Source organism: Oncorhynchus keta, chromosome 33 (assembly GCF_023373465.1).
Source record: "Oncorhynchus keta strain PuntledgeMale-10-30-2019 chromosome 33, Oket_V2, whole genome shotgun sequence".
In the NCBI taxonomy this organism is placed as follows: Eukaryota; Metazoa; Chordata; class Actinopteri; order Salmoniformes; family Salmonidae; genus Oncorhynchus; species Oncorhynchus keta.
Window position 1 is genome coordinate 16,889,694 of NC_068453.1, and position 27,167 is coordinate 16,916,860.

General features: G+C 49.2%; 1 protein-coding gene across 1 annotated transcript in view; it reads left to right on the forward strand.

Moving 5' to 3' along the window:
* LOC118392418 (CUGBP Elav-like family member 2) overlaps positions 1 to 27,167 on the forward strand; it is a 241,449-nt gene that overhangs the window by 49,930 nt on the left and 164,352 nt on the right. The window contains exon 2 of the mRNA XM_052492134.1: positions 21,852 to 21,887. Coding sequence (XP_052348094.1) covers positions 21,852 to 21,887 — 36 coding nt within the window. The remainder of the gene's footprint in view (positions 1 to 21,851; positions 21,888 to 27,167) is intronic.

The following is a 27,167-nucleotide window of genomic DNA, read 5'->3' on the forward strand; positions in this document are numbered from 1 at the left end:
CATCCTCTCTTCTTCCCCCCATCCCATCCTCTCTTCACCCCCCCATCCCATCCTCTCTTCACCCCCCCATCCCATCCTCTCTTCACCCCCCCATCTCATCCTCTCTTTATCCCCCATCCCATCCTCTCTTTATCCCCCCATCCCATCCTCTCTTCAGACCCCCATCCCATCCTCTCTTCACCCCCCCATCCCATCCTCTCTTTATCCTCCCACCCCATCCTCTCTTCTTCCCCCATCCCATCCTCTCTTCACCCCCATCCCATCCTCTCTTCTTCCCCCATCCCATCCTCTCTTCATCCCCATCCCATCCTCTCTTTATCCCCCATCCCATCCTCTCTTCATCCCCCATCCCATCCTCTCTTTATCCCCCATCCCCTCTTTATCCCCCATCCCCTCTTCATCCCCCCATCCCATCCTCTCTTTATCCCCCATCCCAACCTCTCTTCTTCCCCTATCCCATCCTCTCTTCACCCCCATCCCATCCTCTCTTTATCCCTCCATCCCATCCTCTTCATCCCCCATCCCATCCTCTCTTCATCCCCCATCCCATCCTCTCTTCATCCCCCATCCCATCCTCTCTTCATCCCCCATCCCATCCTCTCTTCATCCCCCATCCCATCCTCTCTTTATCCTCCCATCCCATCCTATCTTCTTCCCCCATTCCATCCTCCTTCATCCCCCATTCCATCCCTTCATCCCCCCATCCCATCCTCTCTTTATCCTCCCATCCCATCCTCTCCCCCCATCCCATCCTCTCTTTATCCCCCATCCCATCCTCTCTTCATCCCCCATCCCATCCTCTCTTCTTCCCCCATCCCATCCTCTCTTTATCCTCCCATCCCATCCTCTCTTTATCCCCCCATCCCATCCTCTCTTTATCCCCCATCCTATCCTCTCTTCATCCCCCATCCCATCCTCTCTTCTTCCCCATCCCATCCCATCCTCTCTTCATCCCCCCATCCCATCCTCTCTTCATCCCCCATCCCATCCTCTCTTCTTCCCCCCATCCCAACCTCTCTTCATCCCCCCATCCCATCCTCTCTTCTTCCCTCTCATCTGATAGGAGAGGCAAGGGAGAGTCAAAGCCCAGAGGCATGGTCCCAAAGGGAGTCATTAAACCACTGTGGCACACACACACACACACACACACACACACACACACACACACACACACACACACACACACACACACACACACACACACACACACACACACACACACAGTCCCGTCTCTATCTATGTACCACCAGAGCCTTCCAGCAAGTCTATGGCCCACTCTGTCACTTCTCTCGTCCTGGCCCTGTACTGACCCTCTATCTGTCACTGACAGCTACACAGCTGGCCCTGTACTGACCCTCTCTCTATCTGTCACTGACAGCTACACAGCTGGCCCTGTACTGACCCTCTATCTGTCACTGACAGCTACACAGCTGGCCCTGTACTGACCCAATATCTGTCACTGACAGTTACACAGCTGGCCCTGTACTGACCCTCTCTCTATCTGTCACTGACAGCTACACAGCTGGCCCTGTACTGACCCTCTATCTGTCACTGACAGTTACACAGCTGGCCCTGTACTGACCCTATATCTGTCACTGACAGCTACACAGCTGGCCCTGTACTGACCCAATATCTGTCACTGACAGTTACACAGCTGGCCCTGTACTGACCCTCTATCTGTCACTGACAGCTACACAGCTGGCCCTACATCAATGACATGACAGAATTTAGACCACACAAATAGACATACAGTGTGAGCTGACACTGTTCTTTAATTCTGAGTGGTCTCTTCTACACTGTATATTTCTATCTAAGCATTATGTCAAGTTGTTCATTGCAACATATAACAATGTTATGTCTGTCAGTCAAGACTCTACCGCAAAACAATGAGTCGATCACAATCACTTATACCCTCTCTATCACTGTTATACATACCAGAGTGTATTGTTTGTTGCTCTCTTTCACCCGTGTGTGCGTGCGTGCGCAAGATTCTCAGACACCGGCATTAATCAAGAGTATTCATTACTCTCTAATCATTTCCATTCCCTAAGGCCGTACTACATGAGGTTGTCGACCTCCCTGTAACATTCTGCAACTGTTGTGAGACACATAACAACATATTCGTCCCAGGTAGGTGATTGGATCTGTCCTTTCCAGTGGTGGGACGTTCAGCCAGGAAGTTGGGGGGAGGTAGATCGTCTTCCAGCTTGGTAATTCCACTCTTCGATATTGGATGAAGAAAGCAGGTATGGTTTTTATCAGGCCCCTGACAGAATTGAGTTGAACAGATGTAAGATATTATTCCTAATATTGAGTTGTAACCCCTTTTGCCCTCAGAACAGCCTCAATTCGTCGGGTCATGGACTCTAGAATGTGTAGAAAGCGTTCCACAGGGATGCTGGCCCATGTTGACTCCAATGCTTCCCACAATTGTGTCAAGTTGACTGGATGTCCTTTGGGTGGTGGACCATTCTTGATACACAAGGGAAACTGTTGAGGGTGAAAAACCCAGCAGCGTTGCAGTTCTTGTCAGACTCAAACCGGTGCACCTGGAACCTACTACCATACCTCATTCAAAGGCCCTTAAATCTTTTGTCTTGCTCATTCACCCTCTGAATGGTACACACACACAATCCATGTCTCAATTGTCTCAACCTGTCTCCTCCCCTTCATCTACACTGATTGAAGTGGATTCAACAAGTGACATCAATAAGGGATCATAGCTTTCACCTGGATTCACCTGGTCAGTCTATGTCAGTGAAAGAGCAGGTGTCCATAATGTTTTGTAAACTCAGTGTTTATGTTTAATAGAGCAGAGAGTGTATGTTTTTTTTTACACTGTAGCTGCATCTGAAATGGTACCCTATTCCCTATTTAGTACACTACTTTTGTAGTCCCAAAGCAGTGCACTATATAGGGAATAGGGGGTCATTTCACAGCTTGTGTTATGTGTAGTCCAGATCTGTCAGGGCATGTTTGGAGCCCTCCCCAAAGCCTGACCTTAGTGAGACCATGCACCTCACCGCACATCGCTCACAAAGGTCAGGCTTTGGGGAGGGCTCCAAACATGCCCTGACGGATGGCAGCTCGGCTTATCTCACACATATCCCCACCTGCATTGCGTGTTGTGAAACAGAGAGGGACCCAGAGAAACGATGCATATGGATGCTTCAAAATATGCCTGAAGGTGTTCAGGGGAACATCAAATCCCACAAACACACACATCTACACGACATGCCTTCCTACAATGAACATACATATGTACAAACCCACGTCACAAACGAGCACCCTCCATGCAAATGAATTGTCGCTCGTACACACACAGCGTACACACACAGCGTACTCACACAGCGTACTCACACAGCGTGCCACATCACAAATAGCAGGATTTAAACATCAACACCATGAAATATTCATGTGCCGGTCGCCCAGGCAGAACTAACACCAAAGGGATTTGTCTTCAGATCTGAAGACGCTACTGTCTCCGTGCCTGTTCCCTGTTCTGTTCTCCTCAAAGCCTCCTCCCGTCAGAACATTCCACTGTCGCAGTGCTGTTATTTTACAGAATTCTATTGTGTTGCTCTGAAAAGTCCCATGTATTGTTCTGGAATTCCACTATATTGCTGTCGCATTTCAGTATAGGCTGTTCCGGTATTCCATGGCCTTGCTAGTCGTTTCAAATCACTTAGTACAAGCTTTACTCACACCCCAGGGAGAAAGGCAGGTAGCCTAGTGGTTAGAGCGTTGGACTAGTAACCGAAAGGTTGCAAGATCGCATCCCTGAGCTGACAAGGTAAAAATCTGTTGTTCTGCTCCTAATAGAAGGAGGAGAGTGGGTTGAGGAGAGACAGTGAGATGGAGGAGAGTGGATTGAGGAGAGACAGTGAGATGGAGGAGAGTGGGTTGAGGAGGGAGAGTGGATTGAGGAGAGACAGTGAGATGGAGGAGAGTGGGTTGAGGAGGGAGAATGGATTGAGGAGAGACAGTGAGATGGAGGAGAGTGGGTTGAGGAGGGAGAGTGGATTGAGGAGAGACAGTGAGATGGAGGAGAGTGGGTTGAGGAGGGAGAATGGATTGAGGAGAGGCAGTGAGATGGAGGAGAGTGGGTTGAGGAGGGAGAGTGGATTGAGGAGAGACAGTGAGATGGAGGAGAGTGGGTTGAGGAGGGAGAGTGGATTGAGGAGAGACAGTGAGATGGAGGAGAGTGGGTTGAGGAGGGAGAGTGGATTGAGGAGAGTGGGTTGAGGAGGGAGAGTGGATTGAGGAGAGACAGTGAGATGGAGGAGAGTGGGATGAAAGAGATAGTGAGATGGAGGAGAGACAGTGAGATTGAGGAGGGAGACAGTGAGATGGAGGAGAGTGGGATTGAGGAGAGACAGTGAGATGGAGGAGAGTGGGATGAAAGAGATAGTGATAGTGAAAGAAGGAATCTGGTGGTGTTGAAGAGAGAAATAGTAAGGGAGAGCCGGAGGAGGGTGGAAAGATGGTTATCAGAATGAAGGAGTGGGAGCACATAAATCCAGAGAGAGAGGAGCCAGGGGCAGTTTTTAGGGCAGGAGGCCCAGGGGTCTGGATCTCATTTATCCTTCCCTGTGTGTGCTTACATCATGTATGTATATTACTGTGGAAACCATGTTTAACCCTTAACAATGACCTGAGAACCACCCTTAACACCCGCTCGCCTGCCAACTCACAGTAACCTCCCACTATAACACTCCCACCCTACCGCCGCCTGTGGGGCCAACTTTAGAGGGATTTGTGTGGGTTGTGAGGGGGCGTCCATGAACATATGGAGTGGAGGGAGAGTGGGAGAGAGAGAGAGGTTGAAGAGAGAAGAGGTGAAAGTGAGGGTATGATAGGTAGGGCTGGGACGACACCAGTATCGCAATACTCGCTAGTATCGTGGCAAGGAAACAAAACACAAAGCAGACTTAACTTCTTCAGGAGAACTACTCTAATATTAAAAACATCATTGTTGTCATCCAGAGTCACATGTATTTATTTTCCAAGCCCCACCACACACTGCCCTAGCACACACTGCCCTAGCACACACTGCCCTAGCACACACTGCCCTAGCACACACTGCCCAAGCACACACTGCCCAAGCACACACTGTTAAACATCCAGCAGGTTTTTAAACGACCAAAGAGTGGTCCTTTTATTTTTGCCAATATTGCGATACTGGTATCGTCACTGTCCTAATGATGAGGGTGTAAAGTAGAGAGGAAGAGGGATAAGAGAGAGAGAGAGGGTTAGGAGGGGAGAGAGGGTTAGGAGGAGAGAGATGGTTAGGAGGAGAGAGATGGTTAGGAGGGGAGAGAGGGTTAGGAGGGAGAGTGTTAGGAGGGAAGAGAGGGTTAGGAGGAGAGAGAGGGTTAGAAGGAGAGAGAGGGTTAGGAGGAGAGAGAGGGTTAGGAGGGGAGAGAGGGTTAGGAGGAGAGAGAGGGTTAGGAGGAGGAGAGAGGGTTAGGAGGGGAGAGCGTGGGTTAGGAGGAGAGAGAGGGTTAGGAGGAGAGAGAGGGTTAGGAGGAGAGAGAGGGTTAGGAGGAGAGAGAGGGTTAGGAGGAGAGAGAGGGTTAGGAGGAGGAGAGAGGGTTAGGAGGGGAGAGCGTGGGTTAGGAGGGGAGAGCGTGGGTTAGGAGGGGAGAGAGGGTTAGGAGCGGAGAGCGTGGGTTAGGAGGGGAGAGAGGGTTAGGAGGAGGAGAGAGGGTTAGGAGGGAGAGAGGGTTAGGAGGAGGGAGAGAGGGTTAGGAGGAGGGAGAGAGGGTTAGGAGGGGAGAACGTGGGTTAGGAGGGGAGAGCGTGGGTTAGGAGGGGAGAGCGTGGGTTAGGAGGGAGAGGGTTAGAAGGGGAGAGTGTGGGTTAGGAGGGGAGAGTGTGGGTTAGGAGAGAGGGTTAGGAGGGGAGAGCGTGGGTTAGGAGGGAGAGGGTTAGGAGGGGAGAGAGGGTTAGGAGGGGAGAGCGTGGGTTAGGAGAGAGGGTTAGGAGGAGGAGAGAGGGTTAGGAGGGGAGAGTGTGGGTTAGGAGGGGAGAGCGTGGGTTAGGAGGGAGAGTGTTAGGAGGGGAGAGAGGGTTAGGAGGGGAGAGAGGGTTAGGAGGGAGGGGGTTAGGAGGGGAGAGAGGGTTAGGAGGGAGAGGGTTAGGAGGGGAGAGGGTGGGTTAGGAGGGAGAGGGTTAGAAGGGGAGAGTGTGGGTTAGGAGGGGAGAGCGTGGGTTAGGAGAGAGGGTTAGGAGGGGAGAGCATGGGTTAGGAGGGGAGAGCGTGGGTTAGGAGGGGAGAGAGGGTCAGGAGGGGAGAGGGTTAGGAGGGGAGAGAGGGTTAGGAGGGGAGAGCGTGGGTTAGGAGGGGAGAACGTGGGTTAGGAGGGAGAGTGTTAGGAGGGGAGAGAGGGTTAGGAGGGAGAGGGTTAGGAGGGGAGAGAGGGTTAGGAGGGAGAGGGTTAGGAGGGGAGAGTGTGGGTTAGGAGGGAGAGGGTTAGGAGGGGAGAGCGTGGGTTAGGAGGGAGAGGGTTAGGAGGGGAGAGAGGGTTCGGAGGGAGACGGTTAGGAGGGGAGAGAGGGTTAGGAGGGAGAGGGTTAGGAGGGGAGAGCGTGGGTTAGGAGGGAGAGTGTTAAGAGGGGAGAGAGGGTTAGGAGGAGGAGAGAGGGTTAGGAGGAGGGAGAGAGGGTTAGGAGGGGAGAGCGTGGGTTAGGAGGGAGAGTGTTAGGAGGGGAGAGAGGGTTAGGAGGAGGAGAGAGGGTTAGGAGGGGAGAGCGTGGGTTAGGAGGGGAGAGCGTGGGTTAGGAGGGAGAGTGTTAGGAGGGGAGAGAGGGTTAGGAGGGAGAGGGTTAGGAGGGGAGAGAGGGTTAGGAGGGAGAGGGTTAGGAGGGGCGAGCGTGGGTTAGGAGGGAGAGGGTTAGGAGGGGAGAGCGTGGGTTAGGAGGGAGAGGGTTAGGAGGGGAGAGAGGGTTAGGAGGGAGAGGGTTAGGAGGGGAGAGAGGGTTAGGAGGGAGAGTGTTAGGAGGGAAGAGCGTGGGTTAGGAGGGGAGAGCGTGGGTTAGGAGGGAGAGTGTTAGTAGGTGAGAGAGGGTTAGGAGGGAGAGGGTTAGTAGGGGAGAGCGTGGGTTAGGAGGGAGAGGGTTAGGAGGGGAGAGCGTGGGTTAGTAGGGGAGAGCGTGGGTTAGGAGGGAGAGGGTTAGGAGGGGAGAGCGTGGGTTAGGAGGGAGAGGGTTAGGAGGGGAGAGCGTGGGTTAGGAGGGAGAGGGTTAGTAGGGGAGAGAGGGTTAGGAGGGAGAGGGTTAGTAGGGGAGAGCGTGGGTTAGGAGGGAGAGGGTTAGGAGGGAGAGGGTTAGGAGGGGAGAGCGTGGGTTAGGAGGGAGAGGGTTAGGAGGGGAGAGCGTGGGTTAGGAGGGAGAGGGTTAGGAGGGGAGAGCGTGGGTTAGGAGGGAGAGGGTTAGGAGGGGAGAGCGTGGGTTAGGAGGGAGAGGGTTAGGAGGGGAGAGCGTGGGTTTGGAGGGAGAGGGTTAGGAGGGGAGAGGTGCAGTAAGGGCAGTAATGTGATTCTCTCTCCTCTGTCTATCGTTTGTCATTCTGACAGCGCGTTATGCAGATGAGGAGCTAATATGAAATCTCTGCTGAGCTGATGGATGTTTCAAATGATATAACGGCTCTGAAAAGCATTGCACAGGCTGGTGGCATACGTGTGTGTGTGTAGTACTATATTACTATGTTATTTCCTCCATGCTGACATGTTTCTCATATAAACAACATATCACTAATATTTTCTATCTTTGAGTAACACGGATCTGTTGATTGATGATGCAAAAAAACGAAATATTTTTCAACTAGTGTGTGTGTGTGTGTGTGTGTGTGTGTGTGTGTGTGCCCCTCCCAGTTGTTGTGCTTGTAGCCATAATAACAACGTGGGGAGGGGAAATCAGAACGGATGGATTCTCTGCAGACTTCATTAGTTAAGACAAAGCCAGTTGTCCTTTTGGGCTCGTCTGCAGACTAATTGATATTGATTTGGTGATTTGCTCAGGGGTGGCTAAAAGCATGTTGGGTGTCATTGTCAATGTAGCTTTTCCTCTGTGGAGCGCGCTCAATAGCACTCTCTCTTTTTCTCTCTAAAGCATTAACAAAAATCTCCTTGATTTAAAAGCAATAGAAGCAGCAGTGTTTTTGTTCTCTCGCTAATTGTTACCAGAAAGTGGACTTACCTTTCACAGGCACTAATGGCTAATGGCAGTGGCTAACAGCCAACATTTTCCTCTTCTAGTCACTCAAATGTGTCTCCACAAGACACAAGACAAGGTATATTCTAACAGTAAAGTTAGCATTAGCCCACACCTTTAACCTTCTGATGGTATTCTAACAGTAAAGTTAGCATTAGCCCATGCCAAGAATTTCTTATGGTAGAGTTAGCCTAGCCCACACCTTTAGCCTTCTGATGGTATTCTAACAGTAAAGTTAGCATTCGCCCACAACTTTAGCCTTTTGATGGTATTCTAACAGTAAAGTTAGCATTAGCCTAGCTAAGCCTTTTATCAGGTTGATTGATGACAGTCCTCTCTTTAATGTGACACATTATGATCATATCAATTTGTACTCTGTTCTCATCGACATCACTTTATAGCTCCTCCATCTCAAACAGTCCATCGAGCCAGACAGTAAATCCTGCCTCTAAATGATGCCACGGCACTACGCTTCATAAACCAACCATCTCTCTCGTTCTCTCTTTCTCGCTCTCTCTTTCGCTCTCTCTCACTCTCTCTTCTCTTCTCTCTCTCTCTCTCTCTCTCTCTCTCTCTCTCTCTCTCTCTCTCTCTCTCTCTCTCTCTCTCTCTCTCTCTCTCTCTCTCTCTCTCTCTCTCTCTCTCTCTCTCTCTCCTCTCTTTCTCTCTCTCTTTCTCTCTCACTCTCTCTTCTTTCTCTCTCACTCTCTTCTCTTTCTCTCTCACTCTCTCTCTCTTTCTCTCTCTCTCTCTCTCTCTCTCTCTCTCTCTCTCTCTCTCTCTCTCTCTCTCTCTCTCTCTCTCTCTCTCACTCTCTCTCTTCTCTTTCTCTCTCACTCTCTCTTCTCTTTCTCTCTCGCTCTCTCTCTTCTCTTTCTCTCTCACTCTCTCTTCTCTTTCTCTCTCACTCTCTCTCTTCTCTTTCTCTCTTCTCTCTCTTCTCTCTCTCTCTCTCTCTCTCTCTCTCTCTCTCTCTCTCTCTCTCTCTCTCTCTCTCTCTCTCTCTCTTTCTCTCTCTCTCTCTCTCTCTCTTCTCTTTCTTTCTTTCTTCCTTTCTTTCATTCATTCTCACTCTTTCTCGCTCTCTCTATCTCTCTTTCTCTCTCACTCTCTCTCCTCTTTCTCTCTTTCTTTCTCTCTCTCTCTCTCTCTCTCTCTCTCTCTCTCTCTCTCTCGCTCTCTCTCTCTCGCTCTCTCTTTCTCTCTCACTCCCTCTCTCTCACTTGCTCTCTCACTGACTGTATCTGCCTCTCGTGTCTGTCTCTCATTCTCTCTCTGTCTGTCTGTCTGTCTGTCTGTCTGTCTGTCTGTCTGTCTGTCTGTCTGTCTGTCTGTCTGTCTGTCTCACACACACTTTCTTCCTCTCTCTTTTCTTCTCTCTATCCCTTGTTCTCTATCCCTCTCCCTCCCAGTAGACAGTGTTGGATGTGAGTGACTGAATCAGGGTGGGATTAAAATGTAATATCAGACTATTTAAGAGATTAGCGGTTGACATTTCACCGGCTGAGTCTCTGCAATCTGATGAACTGGCATTCATATATTGATTTATTTTCAGCTTGTTTTTTCCCCCGGCTTTATTCATATGGGAAAAAATAGATGTTATATTGAGGTCCCTTTATGAGCTGTCTTGTCATGGGCTTTGGAGCTAAGTCACTCTGAATTGGTTGTCAGGGATATTTGTTGAGGGGTGAAGTATAGCCTTCAACAATCAAGACTCAATAAGGTGGAGAAGACGAGACCAATAGACAAGGAAATGAATGACTTTATCACCTTGGCTTTAACAGACTAAAAGCAAGCTCTGCATGGTTGGCATTGACCCTGCTGATAAAAGCTTTAGACGGAATGTGGTAGTTAGAAAAGAGCGCTAATTGTTTCTAATTATAACAAACGTTAATTCTGCTCAATTATGTGGCGCATCAGTCTGGGTTAACAAGGTAGTGGAACGTGACTAAAGTTTAATATGAGTCGTTCTCTAGTTTGTCAAGTATGTTTGATCTATGAAACAGAGTCTGCATAACAATTGTTGAAAATGCATGTATGAAATAACAGTAACAATAACAATTCATTTCACTGCTATGTGCAGAACAGCATACAGTCGGGGCCAAAAGTTTTGAGAATGACACAAATATTAATTTCCACAAAGTTTGCTGTCTCAGTGTCTTCAGATATTTTTGTCAGATGTTACTATGAAATACTGAAGTATAATTACAAGCATTTCATAAGTGTCAAAGGCTTTTATTGACAATTACATGAAGTTGATGCAAAGAGTCAATATTTGCAGTGTTGATCCTTCTTTTTCAAGACCTCTGCAATCCGCCCTGGCATGCTGTCAATTAACTTCTGGGCCACATGGCACTGATGGCGGCCCATTCTTGCATAATCAATTCTTGGAGTTGCCAGAATTTGTGGGTTTTTGTTTGTCCACCTGCCTCTTGAGGATTGACCACAAGTTCTCAATGGGATTAAGGTCTGGGGAGTTTCCTGGCCATGGACCCAAAATATCTATGTTTTGTTACCCGAGCCACTTGGTTATTACTTTTGCCTTATGGCAAGGTGCTCCATCATGCTGGAAAAGGCATTGTTCTTCACCAAACTGTTCCTGGATGGTTGGGAGAAGTTTCTCTCGGAGGATGTGTTTGTACCACTCTTTATTCATGGCTATGTGCTTAGGCAAAATTGTGAGTGAGCCCACTCCCTTGGCTGAGAAGCAACCCCACACATGAATGGTCTCAGGATGCTTTACTGTTGGCATGACACAGGACTGATGGTAGCGCTCACCTTGTCTTCTTCGGACAAGCTTTTTTCCAGATGTCCCAACAATCGGAAAGGGGATTCATCAGAGAAAATTACTTTACCCCATTCCTCAGCCGTCCAATCCCTGTACCTTTTGCAGAATATCAGTCTGTCCTTGATGTTTGTGAAGTGGAGAAGTGGCTTCTTAGCTGCCCTTCTTGACACCAGGCCATCCTCCAAAAGTCTTCAACTCACTGTGCATGCAGATGCACTCACACCTGCCTGCTGCCATTCCTGAGCAAGCTCTGTACTGGTGGTGCCACGATCCTGCAGCTGAATCAACTTTAGGAGACGGTCCTGGCACTTGCTGGACTTTCTTGGGCGCCCTGAATCCTTCTTCACAACAATTGAACCGCTCTACTTGAAGTTCTTGATGATCCAATAAATGTTTGATTTAGGTGCAATCTTACTGGCAGTGAACAATGATTCCGAGCACCACCCTCCTTTTGAAGCTTCCAGGCTGTTATTTGAACTCAAGCAGTATGACAGTGTGATCTCCAGCCTTGTCCTCGTCAACACTCACTCCTGTGTTACCGAGAGAATCACTGACATGATGTCAGCCGGTCCTTTTGTGGCAGGGCTGAAATCCAAACTGAGGCAGCAGACTTTGTTAAAATTAATATTTGTGCCATTCTCAAAACATTTGGCCCTGACTGTACTATGTAGACTCTCTCTCTCTCTGGCCTATACCTTTTTTCATCCCTCTATTCCTCACGTTCTTTCTCCATCTACCCTTCTCTTCTCCCGTTTACTATTTTCCTCTTCTCAACATATTACACAATATGGTGCTGGGGGCTGGTGCCTAGCTGGAGGGAGGCTTGATGGGGAACAGGAGAGAGCGAGATGGAGGGGGAGAGAGAGGAGGAGGAGAGGGGAGACTGGAGAGTTTCAGGCCTCTTTCACCCTTCTCTCCATCCCTCCTCCCTCCCCTGGGTGGGGAACTTATACAACATCCATTAATCTCTCCTCCTCTCTCTTAGTATCTGTATTTTGATGATGTCACATGTCACATGATGACATCATGGTATAATGACATCCCCTCTCACGTCATAATAGCCTTCACCCAATCGCCTTCACCTAATGCATCTCAATTGAGATCACTGTTCCCCTCGGCCATGATGCACCCACACACACCCCCCATACACACAGTATTTATCGGGTAGCACGGTGGCCCTCGTAGTGTGTAACGCATGCCTTCATAAAGGCTCATTCTGCATCTGTGAGGGGTCTGGCCTAATGCAGTTGATCTGTGGTGCGGGAGGGGATAGTAGTAGTAGAAGAGGAGAGGATGGGGGGATAGAGGAGGAGAGGATGGGGGATAGGATAGCAGAGGAGAGGATGGGGATAGCAGAGGAGAGGATGGGGGAGGAGAGGATGGGGGATAGAGGAGGCAGAGGAGAGATGGGGGATAGCAGAGGAGATGGATGGGGGATGGGGGGAGGAGAGGGATGGGGAGGATAGGATGGAGGAGAGGATGGGGGATAGCGGAGGAGAGGATGGGGGATAGAGGAGGAGGAGAGGATGGGGATAGGGAGGAGAGGATGGGGATGGGGGATAGAGGAGAGGATGGGGATAGGAGAGAGGAGAGGATGGGGGATAGAGAGGATGGGGGATAGGGAGGAGAGGATGGGGGATAGAGGAGGATAGGGATGGAGGGATGGGGATAGGGAGAGGATGGGGGATAGCGGAGGAGAGGATGGGGGATAGAGGAGGAGAGGATGGGGATAGAGGAGGAGAGGATGGGGGATAGAGGAGGAGAGGATGGGGGATAGGGGAGGAGAGGATGGGATAGGAGGGGGAGGAGAGGATGGGGATAGAGGAGGAGAGGATGGGGATAGAGGAGGAGAGGATGGGGATAGGAGGAGAGGGATGGGGGATAGGGAGGGAGGGAGGAGGGAGGGAGGGAGGGAGGGAGGGAGGGAGGGAGGGGGAGGGGAGGGAGGGAGGGAGGGAGGGAGGGAGGGATGGGGGAGGGGAGGAGAGGATGGGGGATAGCGGAGAAGAGGATGGGGATAGCGGAGGAGAGGATGGGGGATAGAGGTGGGAGGGAGGGAGGGAGGGGTCTTTACCCCCAGGCATGATGGGGGGGCTAAGGTGTGGAGGACGGAGAGAGCGATGTAGGAGGGTTTTTACTCTGGATGAGTGCGCTCACCCTTTGAATATCTCAGGGTAAATGAGGCCCAGCGACACAATAGCCTAGTCTGTGCTGTTCACTCTCTCTCTCATTCTCCCTCTTTTCATCCCTCCGTCCCTCTCTCTCCAGCCAATTGGCAAACATGTTCAAATCTGCATAAATAAAGATCTGCATTTTCCTACCAGAGATGTGTTTCCATCAAATTGACGTAGTGGACATAAAAATAACTTGTGCAGTTAAATTCCCAGATATCGAATAAAAAAATACAAAATAAATGGGTTTCCGTCGCATTTTCAACTCTACTGATGGTTTACGTTATATATTAAATGTGCCCACTCTGGTATTGGTATTGGCTCTCTAGCCAACAGCTCACAGATACAGTGCAGGTAGGCCTAAAGCGGACAAAAGAGCAAAATCATTTTATTTGTCATGTCACCAGAATAAGACCCTTGATATTTATTGTCAAGGAGCATTGAGTTCATCAAGTGGTCCTGCACTTTCACCACCCTGTGAAGTTTATCAATACTTATTTCATCTGTAGCCTAACAAACTGCAGGCTTTCCTGAATGAGTTGCAATGGGAGGACCACAGAACATATCATCACGTGACTCCAAGTTTACGTCAAAATGATGGTCATTATATCAATATTTGCGCATAAAAGCATTTCCGTCATTTCTCGCATAATTAATTTTACAGCCTTTTACACCACCTTGTGTAACGCATTTTTGTTTTGTCGACATTTGGAAAGTTTACCGATTTAATGTCCTGTTTCCATCAGGCCTGTCGTGACATTTTATTTAATCCTACGTACTTTTACTCGCATGAAAAGGTTGGTTGAAAACCTGGTGAGTGAGACTCTTTCTCCTTCACCATCTTTCTGTCTCCAGCTCATTGCTCAGTCAGCCTCTGTCCTTCTCTCACTCTTTTCACATACACTCTTCCCTCTCTTCTCTCCTTCTCTCTCTCTCTCTTCCTCACATCCCTCATCAAACTATTCACATGCTAATATCATTTTGATTTGTACAGAATGGATTATAAATTACATTTAAATGATCCAACCTTTATCATTTAAATGTACCATTGTATGTTCACCGTCATTACATTTGGTATTAGTGTAGAAAGTGAAATGAAAGGGTTAACAGTGCCCCTTTAAGATGTGAAGGCCATGATGTCACTCAGCACCAGGGCTCGCCCAATCCCCTGTTGTGCTTGGTATGATGTCATAGAGAATAAACATCCAGTGGGTGTATGGTATGAATGTTGGGGGGGTGGGCCCCATCTTACATCATACCTTCAACACAGCTGGCCGGACTGAAGACCTGGCACAGTCTCTGAGTTTGTCAGCCACACACACACACACACACACACACACACACACACACACACACACACACACACACACACACACACACACACACACACACACACACACACACACACACGTGTTGAAGTGATTGTGAGACATTTAGGAGTTTTAGGTTGGGTGTGAAAAAAGAGAGAGCTGCGAATGGTGTGTGTGAGTGTTTGTGTGTGAGTGAGCGCATGAAGACGTGTGTGCGTACATGCATGGGTATGTGTGTGTGTGTGTTATGTGTGCACGTGCATACCCACGTGTGTGAGAACATGGCAGGTGTGGAAGCGAGTGTTACAAGAAGTGTGAAAGACAGATGGGCTGTTAGAAGGAGAGGAAGAGGGCCTGTGAAACGAGGGAACGACAACAAGAAAAATAGGGAGGAGAAAAAGATGAGGAAGCCCGTGGGGATGGAGAGATGGGGAGGAGAGAGTTGGAGAGAGAGAGAGAGATGGGGAGAAGAGAGTTGGAGAGAGAGAGAGAGAGATGGGGAGAAGAGAGTTGGAGAGAGAGAGATGGGGAGGAGAGAGTTGAGAAGAGAGAGATGAGGAGGAGAGAGTTGGGGAGAGAGAGAGATGGGGAGGAGAGATTTGGGGAGAGAGAGATATTGGGAGGAGAGAGGATTTACAGGGAGAGAGGGAGAGATGGGGATGATAGATATGAGAAGGAAGAAGAGTGAGAGAGAGAGGGAGAGATGGGGATGATAGATATCAGATTGGAAGAAGAGAGAGGGAGGGGGAGAGTGTTAGAGATGTGGGGTAAAGTAATGGAGAGACTGGAGAGAGACAGATGGAGGTAGGATTTGAAAGATAGAATCCAAAAACCACATTCCAAGATTCAGGAGATTAAATACACACAGTACCCAGAGTGTCCCCTCCAGGAGTGTTTCTCTGTGAGGACCATGTAACCAGGGTAACCAGGGAGGGATATATCTTAGTGTGTCTCTGTGAGGACCATGTTAACAGGGTAACCAGGGAGGGATATATCTTAGTGTGTCTCTGTGAGGACCATGTTAACAGGGTAACCAGGGAGGGATATATCTTAGTGTGTCTCTGTGAGGACCATGTAACCAGGGTAACCAGGGTAACCAGGGAGGGATATATTTTAGTATGTCTCTGTGAGGACCATGTTAACAGGGTAACCAGGGAGGGATATATCTTAGTGTGTCTCTGTGAGGACCATGTTAACAGGGTAACCAGGGAGGGATATATCTTAGTGTGTCTCTGTGAGGACCATGTAACCAGGGTAACCAGGGAGGGATATATCTTAGTGTGTCTCTGTGAGGACCATGTTAACCCATGTGTGTCTCTGTGAGGACCATGCAACCAGGGTAACCAGGGAGGGATATATCTTAGTGTGTCTCTGTGAGGACCATGAGGGTAACCAGGGAGGGATATATCTTAGTGTGTCTCTGTGAGGACCATGAGGGTAACCAGGGAGGGATATATTTTAGTGTGTCTCTGTGAGGACCATGTAACCAGGGTAACCAGGGAGGGATATATTTTAGTATGTCTCTGTGAGGACCATGTTAACAGGGTAACCAGGGAGGGATATATCTTAGTGTGTCTCTGTGAGGACCATGTAACCAGGGTAACCAGGGAGGGATATATCTTAGTGTGTCTCTGTGAGGACCATGTTAACAGGGTAACCAGGGAGGGATATATCTTAGTGTGTCTCTGTGAGGACCATGTTAACAGGGTAACCAGGGAGGGATATATCTTAGTGTGTCTCTGTGAGGACCATGTAACCAGGGTAACCAGGGAGGGATATATCTTAGTGTGTCTCTGTGAGGATCATGTAACCAGGGTAACCAGGGAGGGATATATCTTAGTGTGTCTCTGTGAGGACCATGTTAACAGGGTAACCAGGGAGGGATATATCTTAGTGTGTCTCTGTGAGGACCATGTAACCAGGGTAACCAGGGAGGGATATATTTTAGTGTGTCTCTGTGAGGACCATGTTAACAGGGTAACCAGGGAGGGATATATCTTAGTGTGTCTCTGTGAGGACCATGTAACCAGGGTAACCAGGGAGGGATATATCTTAGTGTGTCTCTGTGAGGACCATGTAACCAGGGTAACCAGGGAGGGATATATTTTAGTATGTCTCTGTGAGGACCATGTTAACAGGGTAACCAGGGAGGGATATATCTTAGTGTGTCTCTGTGAGGACCATGTTAACAGGGTAACCAGGGAGGGATATATCTTAGTGTGTCTCTGTGAGGACCATGTTAACAGGGTAACCAGGGAGGGATATATCTTAGTGTGTCTCTGTGAGGACCATGTTAACAGGGTAACCAGGGAGGGATATATCTTAGTGTGTCTCTGTGAGGACCATGTAACCAGGGTAACCAGGGAGGGATATATCTTAGTGTGTCTCTGTGAGGACCATGTAACCAGGGTAACCAGGGAGGGATATATCTTAGTGTGTCTCTGTGAGGACCATGTAACCAGGGTAACCAGGGAGGGATATATCTTAGTGTGTCTCTGTGAGGACCATGTAACCAGGGTAACCAGGGAGGGATATATCTTAGTGTGTCTCTGTGAGGACCATGTTAACAGGGTAACCAGGGAGGGATATATCTTAGTGTGTCTCTGTGAGGACCATGTAAACAGGGTAACCAGGGAGGGATATATCTTAGTGTGTCTCTGTGAGGACCATGTAACCAGGGTAACCAGGGAGGGATATATCTTAGTGTGTCTCTGTGAGGACCATGTAACCAGGGTAACCAGGGAGGGATATATCTTAGTGTGTCTCTGTGAGGACCATGAGGGTAACCAGGGAGGGATATATCTTAGTGTGTCTCTGTGAGGACCATGTTAACAGGGTAACCAGGGAGGGATATATCTTAGTGTGTCTCTGTGAGGACCATGTTAACAGGGTAACCAGGGAGGGATATATCTTAGTGTGTCTCTGTGAGGACCATGTTAACAGGGTAACCAGGGAGGGATATATCTTAGTGTGTCTCTGTGAGGACCATGTTAACAGGGTAACCAGGGAGGGATATATCTTAGTGTGTCTCTGTGAGGACCATGTTAACAGGGTAACCAGGGAGGGATATATCTTAGTGTGTCTCTGTGAGGACCATGTTAACAGGGTAACCAGGGAGGGATATATCTTAGTGTGTCTCTGTGTGATGCAGGACCTCAGTGACTGTAACAGGGTAACCAGGAATGCCTGTCTATATGCTTCTGTGCCTGTTGAATGCCTGCTGGCCTGTCTGAATGCCTGTTTCTCCAGTGATGCAGCCTCTGAATGCCTTAATGCAGCCTGTCTGAATGCCTGAATGCCTGTCTGAATGCCTGTCTGAAATGTCTGATGCCTGTCTGAATGCCTGTGTGAATGCCTGTCTGAATGCCTGTCTGAATGCCTGTCTGAATGCCTGTCTGAATGCCTGTCTGAATGCCTGTCTGAATGCCTGTCTGAATGCCTGTCTGAATGCCTGTGTGAATGCCTGTCTGAATGCCTGTCTGAATGCCTGTCTGAATGCCTGTCTGAATGCCTGTCTGAATGCCTGTCAGATCATCACAGGGTCCTGCCACCTGCAAACACCCACAGCACGACCACAACGCTAATGTAACGCAAAATAACCATTCAATCTACATTGACTTTGGTCTTTAATTTCTCCACCATGGTAGTGGTGTAATATCTAGTCTGTTGAGGCTAGTGACTGTGTTATCATAAGTCACAGTTGAAGTCGGATGTTTCCATAAACTTAGGTTGGAGTCATTAAAACTCGTTTTTCAACCACTCCACAAATTTCTTGTTAACAAACTATAGTTTTGACAAGTCGATTAGGACATCTACTTTGTGCATGACACAAGTAATTTTTCCAACAATTGTTTACAGACAGATTATTTCACTTATAATTCACTGTATCACAATTCCAGTGAGTCAGAAGTGTACAAACACTAAGTTGACTGTACCTTTAAACAGCTTGGAAAATTCCAGAAAATTACGTCAAGGCTTTAGAAGCTTCTGATTGACATCATTTGAGTCCATTGGAGGTGTCCCTGTGGATGTATTTCAAGGACTACCTTCAAACTCAGTGCCTCTTTGCATGACATCATGGGAAAATCAAAAGAAATCAGCCAAGACCTCAGAAAATAAATTGTAGACCTCTACAAGTCTGGTTCATCCTTGGGAGCAATTTCCAAACAAACGGCTGCGTGGTCCCATGGTGTTTATACATGCATTCTATTGTTTGTACAGATTAACGTGGTACCTTTCCTGAAAGCAAGTATAAACACCATGGGACCACGCAGTCATCATATCGCTCAGGAAGGAGACGCATTCTGTCTCCTAGAGATGAATGTACTTTGGTGCGAAAAGTGCAAATCAATCCCAGAATAACAGAACACAAGGACCTTGTGAAGATGCTGGAGGAAACAGTTACAAAAGTATCTATATCCACAGTGAAACAAGTCCTATATCAACATAACCTGAAAGGCCGCTCAGCAAGGAAGAAGCCACTGCTCCAAACCCCCCCAAAAAAGTGAGACTACGGTTTGTAACTGCACATGGGGACAAAGATCGTACATTTTGGAGAAATGTTCTCTGGTCTGATGAAACATAAATAGAACTGTTTGGCCATAAAGACCATCGTTATGTTTGGAGGAAAAAGGGGGTGCAAGCCGTAGAACACCATCCCAACAGTGAAGCATGGGGTGGCGGCATCATGTTGTGGGGGTGCTTTGCTGCAGGAGGTACTGGTGCACGTCACAAAATAGATGGCATCACGAGGGAGGAAATTTACGTGGATATATTGAAGCAACATCTCAAGACATCAGTCACGAAGTTAAAGCTTGGTCGCAAATGGGTCTTCCAATTGGACAATGACCCCAAGCATACTTCCAAAGTTGTGCAAAATGGCTTAAGGAAAACAAAGTCTAGGTATTGGAGTGGCCATCACAAAGCCCTGACCTCAAGCCTATAGAAAATTTGTGGGCAGAACTGAAAAAGCGTGTGCGAGCAAGGAGGCCTACAAACCTGACTCAGTTACACCAGCTCTGTCAGGAGGAATGGGCCAAAATTCACCCAATGTATTGTGGGAAGCTTGTGGAAGGCTACCTGAAACATTTGACCCAAGTTAAACAATTTAAAAGGCAGTGCTATCAAATACAAAGTGAGTGTATGTAAACTTCTGACCCACTGGGAATGTGATGAAAGAAATAAAAGCTGAAATAAATCATTATCTCTACTATTATTAGTACATTTCACTTAAAATAAAGTGTTGATCCTAACTGACCTAAGACAGGGAGTTTTTACAAGGATTAAATGTCAGGAATTGTGAAAAACTGAGTTGAAATGTATTTAGCTCAGGTGTGTGTAAACTTCAGACTTCAACGGTGAGTTGATGCACAGCAGACTTCAATTATTATGGAGTCCGTCTGGGGCGGTGAACTGTACTGTAATGTACAGGACCGTGATCTAACACTGCTGTCAATCTCTGATATTCCTTCCATGCCAGAGCTGCCACGGTCATTAAGCTGTACAATGGAGCTTTGATATATGTCTTTTGTTCATGCTTTGATGCATTGTTGGCAGGATACCAGGGAAAGGGAGATACCTAGTCATTTGTTCAACTGAAATGTGTCTCCTGCATTTAACCCAACCTCTGAATCAGAGGGGTGCAGGGGGCTGCCTTAATCGACATCCATATCATCAGCACCCAGGGAACAGTGGTTTAACATGGGGCAAAACAACAGATTTTTACCTTGTCAGCTTGGGGATTCGATCCAGCAACCTTTCGGTTACCTACCAACGGTGCTGTGTGCGTACTGTGTGTGTGTGTGTGTGTGTGTGTCAGATGTTCCCTTCATAGTTCACGGTGTACAGATGGTGTAATGGCCAATAGAATGATATGGGGGTGGCTTTACATGTTGTTGGCGTATCTGTGGATGTGGGAGAGTCTTAATTTGCATCTGCTTGCAAGTGTGTATGGTTGAGTGAGTTATGTACACTGAACACCTTCCTAATGTTCAGTTGCAACCCCCGTACCCCCGGTGGACCATTTGATGAAACTGTTGGGTGTGAAAAAACCAACAACGTTGCAGTTCTTGACTCAAACCGGTGTGCCTGGCCCCTACTACCATATCCCATTCAAAGGCACTTACATTTTTTGTCTTGCTCATTCACCCTCTGAATGGAACACACACGCAATCCATGTCTCAATTGTCTCAAGGCTTGAAAATCCTTCTTTAACCTGTCTGCTCCCCTTCATCTACACTGATTGAAGGGGATTTAACCAGTGACATCAATAAGGGATCACAGTTTTCCTCTGGATTCACCTGGTCAGGCTGTCATGGAAAGAGCAGGTGTTCCTAATGTTTTGTACAGTCAGTGTATCGTTTGCATGTCTTTGTATGTGTGTGCGTACACATGCCCGTGTGTGTGTGGGTAGTTGAATAATGGGTGGGTTAGTTAGCATCATGATCTGAGATGAAACGGACAAAACGTAAGCCTTTGAAATGCAAAATGCAGAAGGCTGGCGATTGGCCACTGTGCTGGGGAGCGGATAGGCGTCTTTGTGTTTCCCCCACATTTCATCATAAAACACACACACACACACACACACACACACACACACACACACACACACACACACACACACACACACACACACACACACACACACACACACACACACACACACACACACACACACACACATTATTAATAAGGGACTAGCTAATGCTTTATCTATGAGACACAAAGCACACTAATAGGCTGCAGCTTGCTGCTCTAGAAGAGAGGAAGTGTGACAAGTGTGTATGTGCACAATTGTGTGGACACACAAACAGGAGAGTTGAGTCTCCACTGGCAGGGCCCAGGGACCAATTTATTTCCACGCAGTAGGAAGAACAGAGGGAAAGAAAGGAAGATGAAAAAGAGGGAGAGGATGGAGACCCGGTGGAACAGGAAATGGAGACGGGCCCCTCTGTTCACTCAGATTACTTGGGACAGAATGAGACCTATATATTGTGTGTGTGTGTGTGTGTGTGTGTGTGTGTGTGTGTGTGTGTGTGTGTGTGTGTGTGTGTGTGTGTGTGTGTGTGTGTGTGTGTGTGTGTGTGTGTGTGTGTGTGTGTGTGTGTGTGTGTGTGTGTGGAGTGGGGAGATGATTGTATGTGTGTGTTATTCCCCTGAGTCAAGGATCACTGGGTTTGGTTTATTTCACGTCTTTTATCTGTGGAGATGTTTAATACCGCAGTGAACTGAAAGCATTTATGGACACACACACCCCTGTACACAAGTAGTATACACCTCACACAAAACACACACATGCATTTTATACCGGTGCCTTTTAACTGAACTCATCCCATGTTTCTCTCTCTCTCTCTCTGTCTCCTCTAACAGGCAGGAGGCCAGTGACCTCTCTGGACCCATACAGAGGTAAGGACCCGTTTAAAAATGTTCTCTTTTCATTCTTCTCTTCTCTCCTCTCCTCTCTTCTCGTCTTTGATCAGCTTTATGTGTGTGATGGGGTAGCATCAGTACTGAATCATCACCACACAGCTCTCATCTCCCAGACCACAAGTACTGGACGAGCTAGTGTGGCCCCAGCAGATTGTTACCATCTCTGAGCTGATGTCTGTAAGCCTGAGAGAACAGGTGGGGAAGACGGCCAGAAAGATAAAGAAACGAGACACAACAGGAACAGAGGGATAGAAAAAGACTATAGAGATGGAGGGAAGGAGGAGACCGATATAAGGGGACAGAGGGGAAATTGGGGGAGTATAGAGGGAGAGATAGCAGAGAGGGGGAGCTAAAAGGAGAGACACGAGAGAGCAGGTGGGAGATGTGACGAGGCTCAGCTGGTGTCTGTGGCCATGCAGGGTCATTAAACCCAATCCCATGGCGACAGAACGAGACAACCAAGGAGAGGGAGGAAGAGAGGGGTTTAAATAAAGGGCCCATCTTAAAATAGACACACCTATTCCTCATTTGGGATTGAGTTAGCAGGGAGGATAGGCCCATTCTGGCCTGAAAGACTCTCCTCTCTGAACACACCAAACAAAAGAAGGATAGAGAGAGAGACTGTACCACAGTCTCTTTGACTGATCAGCCGTCTGCCTTTTCAAGGACACTTAGGCCTGCACACACACACACACACACACACACACACACACACACACACACACACACACACACACACACACACACACACACACACACACACACACACACACACACACACACACACACACACACACATACACATCACTAGACCTTGTACGGGGAAAATAAGTAGGTGCACAGAATACATATTACAAAACACACTAATCATTTATCTGTCAGACGCAGTTAAAGGGGCCTTGGCCATTGTAGGAGATTCTGTGTGCATGTGATATAGAGAGGGTTAATGGGGTTGCATTTACCCAGGGACGATCAGGGACGAGCAGGGATGCGCAGGGACGAGCAGGGATGAGCAGGGAAGAGCAGGGATGAGCAGGGACGAGCAGGGATGAGCAGGGACGAGCAGGGACCAAGGGACAGCAAACCACATGCATATGCAGATTATCTGCTAACGTAGTAGAGCGAGACTGACTTCAAAAGGCATCCGGCACGAGAGAGAAGCAGAGAGAGAGAGAGAGAAGCAGAGGGAGAGAGAGAGAAGCAGAGGGAGAGAGAGAGAAGCAGAGGGAGAGAGAGAGAGACTGAGAGAGAAGCAAAGGGAGAGAGAGAGAGACTGAGAGAGAAGCAAAGGGAGAGAGAGAGAAGCAGAGGGAGAGAGAGAGAGACTGAGAGAGAAGCAAAGGGAGAGAGAGAGAGACTGAGAGAGAAGCAGAGAGAGAGAGAGAGAAGCAGAGGGAGAGAGAGAGAAGCAGAGGGAGAGAGAGAGAAGCAGAGGGAGAGAGAGAGAGACTGAGAGAGAAGCAAAGGGAGAGAGAGAGAGACTGAGAGAGAAGCAAAGGGAGAGAGAGAGAAGCAGAGGGAGAGAGAGAGAGACTGAGAGAGAAGCAAAGGGAGAGAGAGAGAGACTGAGAGAGAAGCAAAGGGAGAGAGAGAGAAGCAGAGGGAGAGAGAGAGAGACTGAGAGAGAAGCAAAGGGAGAGAGAGAGAGACTGAGAGCGACTGAAGGGAAAGTCCTTTCCCTTTTGAAGGGAAAGAGAAAGATTTAGGTTGTAAATAATTAGGGAAGAATACTTTGGCTTTGTTTTCTTCTCTGTTTGAGGAAAACACACACACTGTTATCTACAGTAATCCGCCACACAGCTGTGTCGTTCCAGAATGTGTGTTTACTTCCTCTACCTTCACACCCTCGTGTTCCTCCTCACACACACACACACACACACACACACACACACACACACACACACACACACACACACACACACACACACACACACACACACACACACACACACACACACACACACACACACACACACACACACACACACACACTTACAAAGAGAGCTTGGTGTATAATTTCATCCTGTGTGTTTTGCTCCCCTAATGAAGCATTCTCTGTTGGTTTGATTGACACTGGGCTCGTTATTCAGCAGACATTCTGCAGCATGACTGAGACTCAGAACACGGTGTGAGAGATGGGGAGGGGTGTTGGGAGGCAGAGAAAGAGGGGGATGAAGGGAGGGGAGGAACACGGTGTGAGAGATGGGGAGGGGTGTTGGGAGGCAGAGAAAGAGGGGGATGAAGGGAGGGGAGGAACACGGTGTGAGAGATGGGGAGGGGTGTTGGGAGGCAGAGAAAGAGGGGGATGAAGGGAGGGGAGGAACACGGTGTGAGAGATGGGGAGGGGTGTTGGGAGGCAGAGAAAGAGGTGGATGGAGGGAGGGGAGGAACACGGTGTGAGAGATGGGGAGGGGTGTTGGGAGGCAGAGAAAGAGGGGGATGAAGGGAGGGGAGGAACACGGTGTGAGAGATGGGGAGGGGTGTTGGGAGGCAGAGAAAGAGGTGGATGAAGGGAGGGGAGGAACACGGTGTGAGAGATGGGGAGGGTGTTGGGAGGCAGAGAAAGAGGGGTATGAAGGGAGGGGAGGAACACGGTGTGAGAGATGGGGAGGGGTGTTGGGAGGCAGAGAAAGAGGGGGATGAAGGGAGGGGAGGAACACGGTGTGAGAGATGGGGAGGGTGTTGGGAGGCAGAGAAAGAGGTGGATGAAGGGGTGGGGAGGCAGAAAAACACGGTGTGAGAGATGGGGAGGGTGTTAGGAGGCAGAGAAAGAGGGGTATGAAGGAGGGGAGGAACACGGTGTGAGAGATGGGGAGGTGTTGGGAGGCAGAAAAGAGGGGATGAAGGAGGGGAGGAACACGGTGTGGGGAGGGTGTTGGGAGGCAGAGAAAGAGAGATGGGGAGGGGGAGTGTTGGAGGCAGAGAAAGAGGGGATGAAGGAGGGGAGGAACACAGTGTGAGAGATGGGGAGGGGTGTTGGGAGGCAGAGAAAGAGGGGATGAAGGGAGGGGAGGAACACGGTGTGAGAGATGGGGAGGGTGTTGGGAGGCAGAAAAGAGGGGATGAAGGGAGGGAGGAACACGGTGTGAGAGATGGGGAGGGGTGTTGGGGAGGGGAGAGAAAGAGATGAGGGGATGAAGGGGGGAGGAACACGGTGTGAGAGATGGGGAGGGGTGTTGGGAGGCAGAGAAAGAGGGGTATGAAGGGAGGGGAGGAACACGGTGTGAGAGATGGGGAGGGGTGTTGGGAGGCAGAGAAAGAGGGGGATGAAGGGAGGGGAGGAACACGGTGTGAGAGATGGGGAGGGGTGTTGGGAGGCAGAGAAAGAGGTGGATGGAGGGAGGGGAGGAACACGGTGTGAGAGATGGGGAGGGGTGTTGGGAGGCAGAGAAAGAGGGGGATGAAGGGAGGGGAGGAACACAGTGTGAGAGATGGGGAGGGTGTTGGGAGGCAGAGAAAGAGGTGGATGAAGGGAGGGGAGGAACACGGTGTGAGAGATGGGGAGGGGTGTTGGGAGGCAGAGAAAGAGGTGGATGAAGGGAGGGGAGGAACACGGTGTGAGAGATGGGGAGGGGTGTTGGGAGGCAGAGAAAGAGGTGGATGAAGGGGAGGGGAGGAACACGGTGTGAGAGATGGGGAGGGGTGTTGGGAGGCAGAGAAAGAGGGGGATGAAGGGGAGGGGAGGAACACGGTGTGAGAGAGATCGGGAGGGGTGTTGGGAGGCAGAGAAAGAGGTGGATGAAGGGAGGGAGGAACACGGTGTGAGAGATGGGGAGGGGTGTTGGGAGGCAGAGAAAGAGGGGGATGAAGGGAGGGGAGGAACACGGTGTGAGAGATGGGGAGGGGTGTTGGGAGGCAGAGAAAGAGGGGGATGAAGGGAGGGGAGGAACACGGTGTGAGAGATGGGGAGGGGTGTTGGGAGGCAGAGAAAGAGGGGATGAAGGAGGGGAGGAACACGGTGTGAGAGATGGGGAGGGGTGTTGGGAGGCAGAGAAAGAGGGGGATGAAGGGAGGGGAGGAACACGGTGTGAGAGATGGGGAGGGGTGTTGGGAGGCAGAGAAAGAGGTGGATGAAGGGAGGGGAGGAACACGGTGTGAGAGATGGGGAGGGGTGTTGGGAGGCAGAGAAAGAGGGGGATGAAGGGAGGGGAGGAACACGGTGTGAGAGATGGGGAGGGGTGTTGGGAGGCAGAGAAAGAGGGGGATGAAGGGAGGGGAGGAACACGGTGTGAGAGATGGGGAGGGGTGTTGGGAGGCAGAGAAAGAGGGGGATGAAGGGAGGGGAGGAACACGGTGTGAGAGATGGGGAGGTGTTGGGAGGCAGAGAAAGAGGGGGATGAAGGAAGGGGAGGAACACGGTGTGAGAGATGGGGAGGGGTTTTGGGAGGCAGAGAAAGAGGGGGATGAAGGGAGGGGAGGAACAAGGAAGGAGAGGGATGGAGGGAAGGACAGGGTGAAATGAGGGGATATTAGGAGGTGGGGAGGTAGAGAGGGTTGAGGGGGGATTGAAATATAAGGAGGGGGGGTGTTGATGGTATTATTATCAGCTATGGGCTAATTACAACTCTGTGAGGTGATTATGGACAATAAGAGAGACCAGCTGGTAATTCATAGAGGCTACTGTACACTACTACACACAACCGACCTGGACCTGACCCCGACTTCCTGAGACACACACACACACTCTGATGTTTTGTATTGTCGTAGTGGTCCAGTAGTGTAGTACAGGTAGTTGTCTCTCTCTCATATCTCTCATGTGTTAGTGCAGGTATTTTACTCTATAGCTCCAGGCCTTACATGATGCTCTGTAATTATGAGTAGAGCAGCATAAAGAGTGACACACACACACAGAAGAGTGTATAATTACCGGGGGACCACACAATGCCCCATCTCAGTGTGCTGCGTCTGTTATTGTCTCTACGGCCACCGCGCGGCAACGGCCGTCTCACCGTGGCAACAGCGTTAACCATACTGGTGGGCACCGTGGCCCCAGCCTCGTTTCCACTGAATATTCATGAGAGTGGCAGTCTTACTCGATGGCAGTGCAGCCAGCTCCTGGCATGGCTATGCAGATGGACTCACTGGGGAGTGCTGTAAATGAGACAGGTGTGTGTGTGTGTGTGTGTGTGTGTGTGTGTGTGTGTGTGTGTGTGTGTGTGTGTGTGTGTGTGTGTGTGTGTGTGTGTGTGCGTGTGCGTGTGCGCGTGCGCGTGCGTGTGCGTGTGTGTGTGTGTGTGTGTGTGTTGGCATCATTGA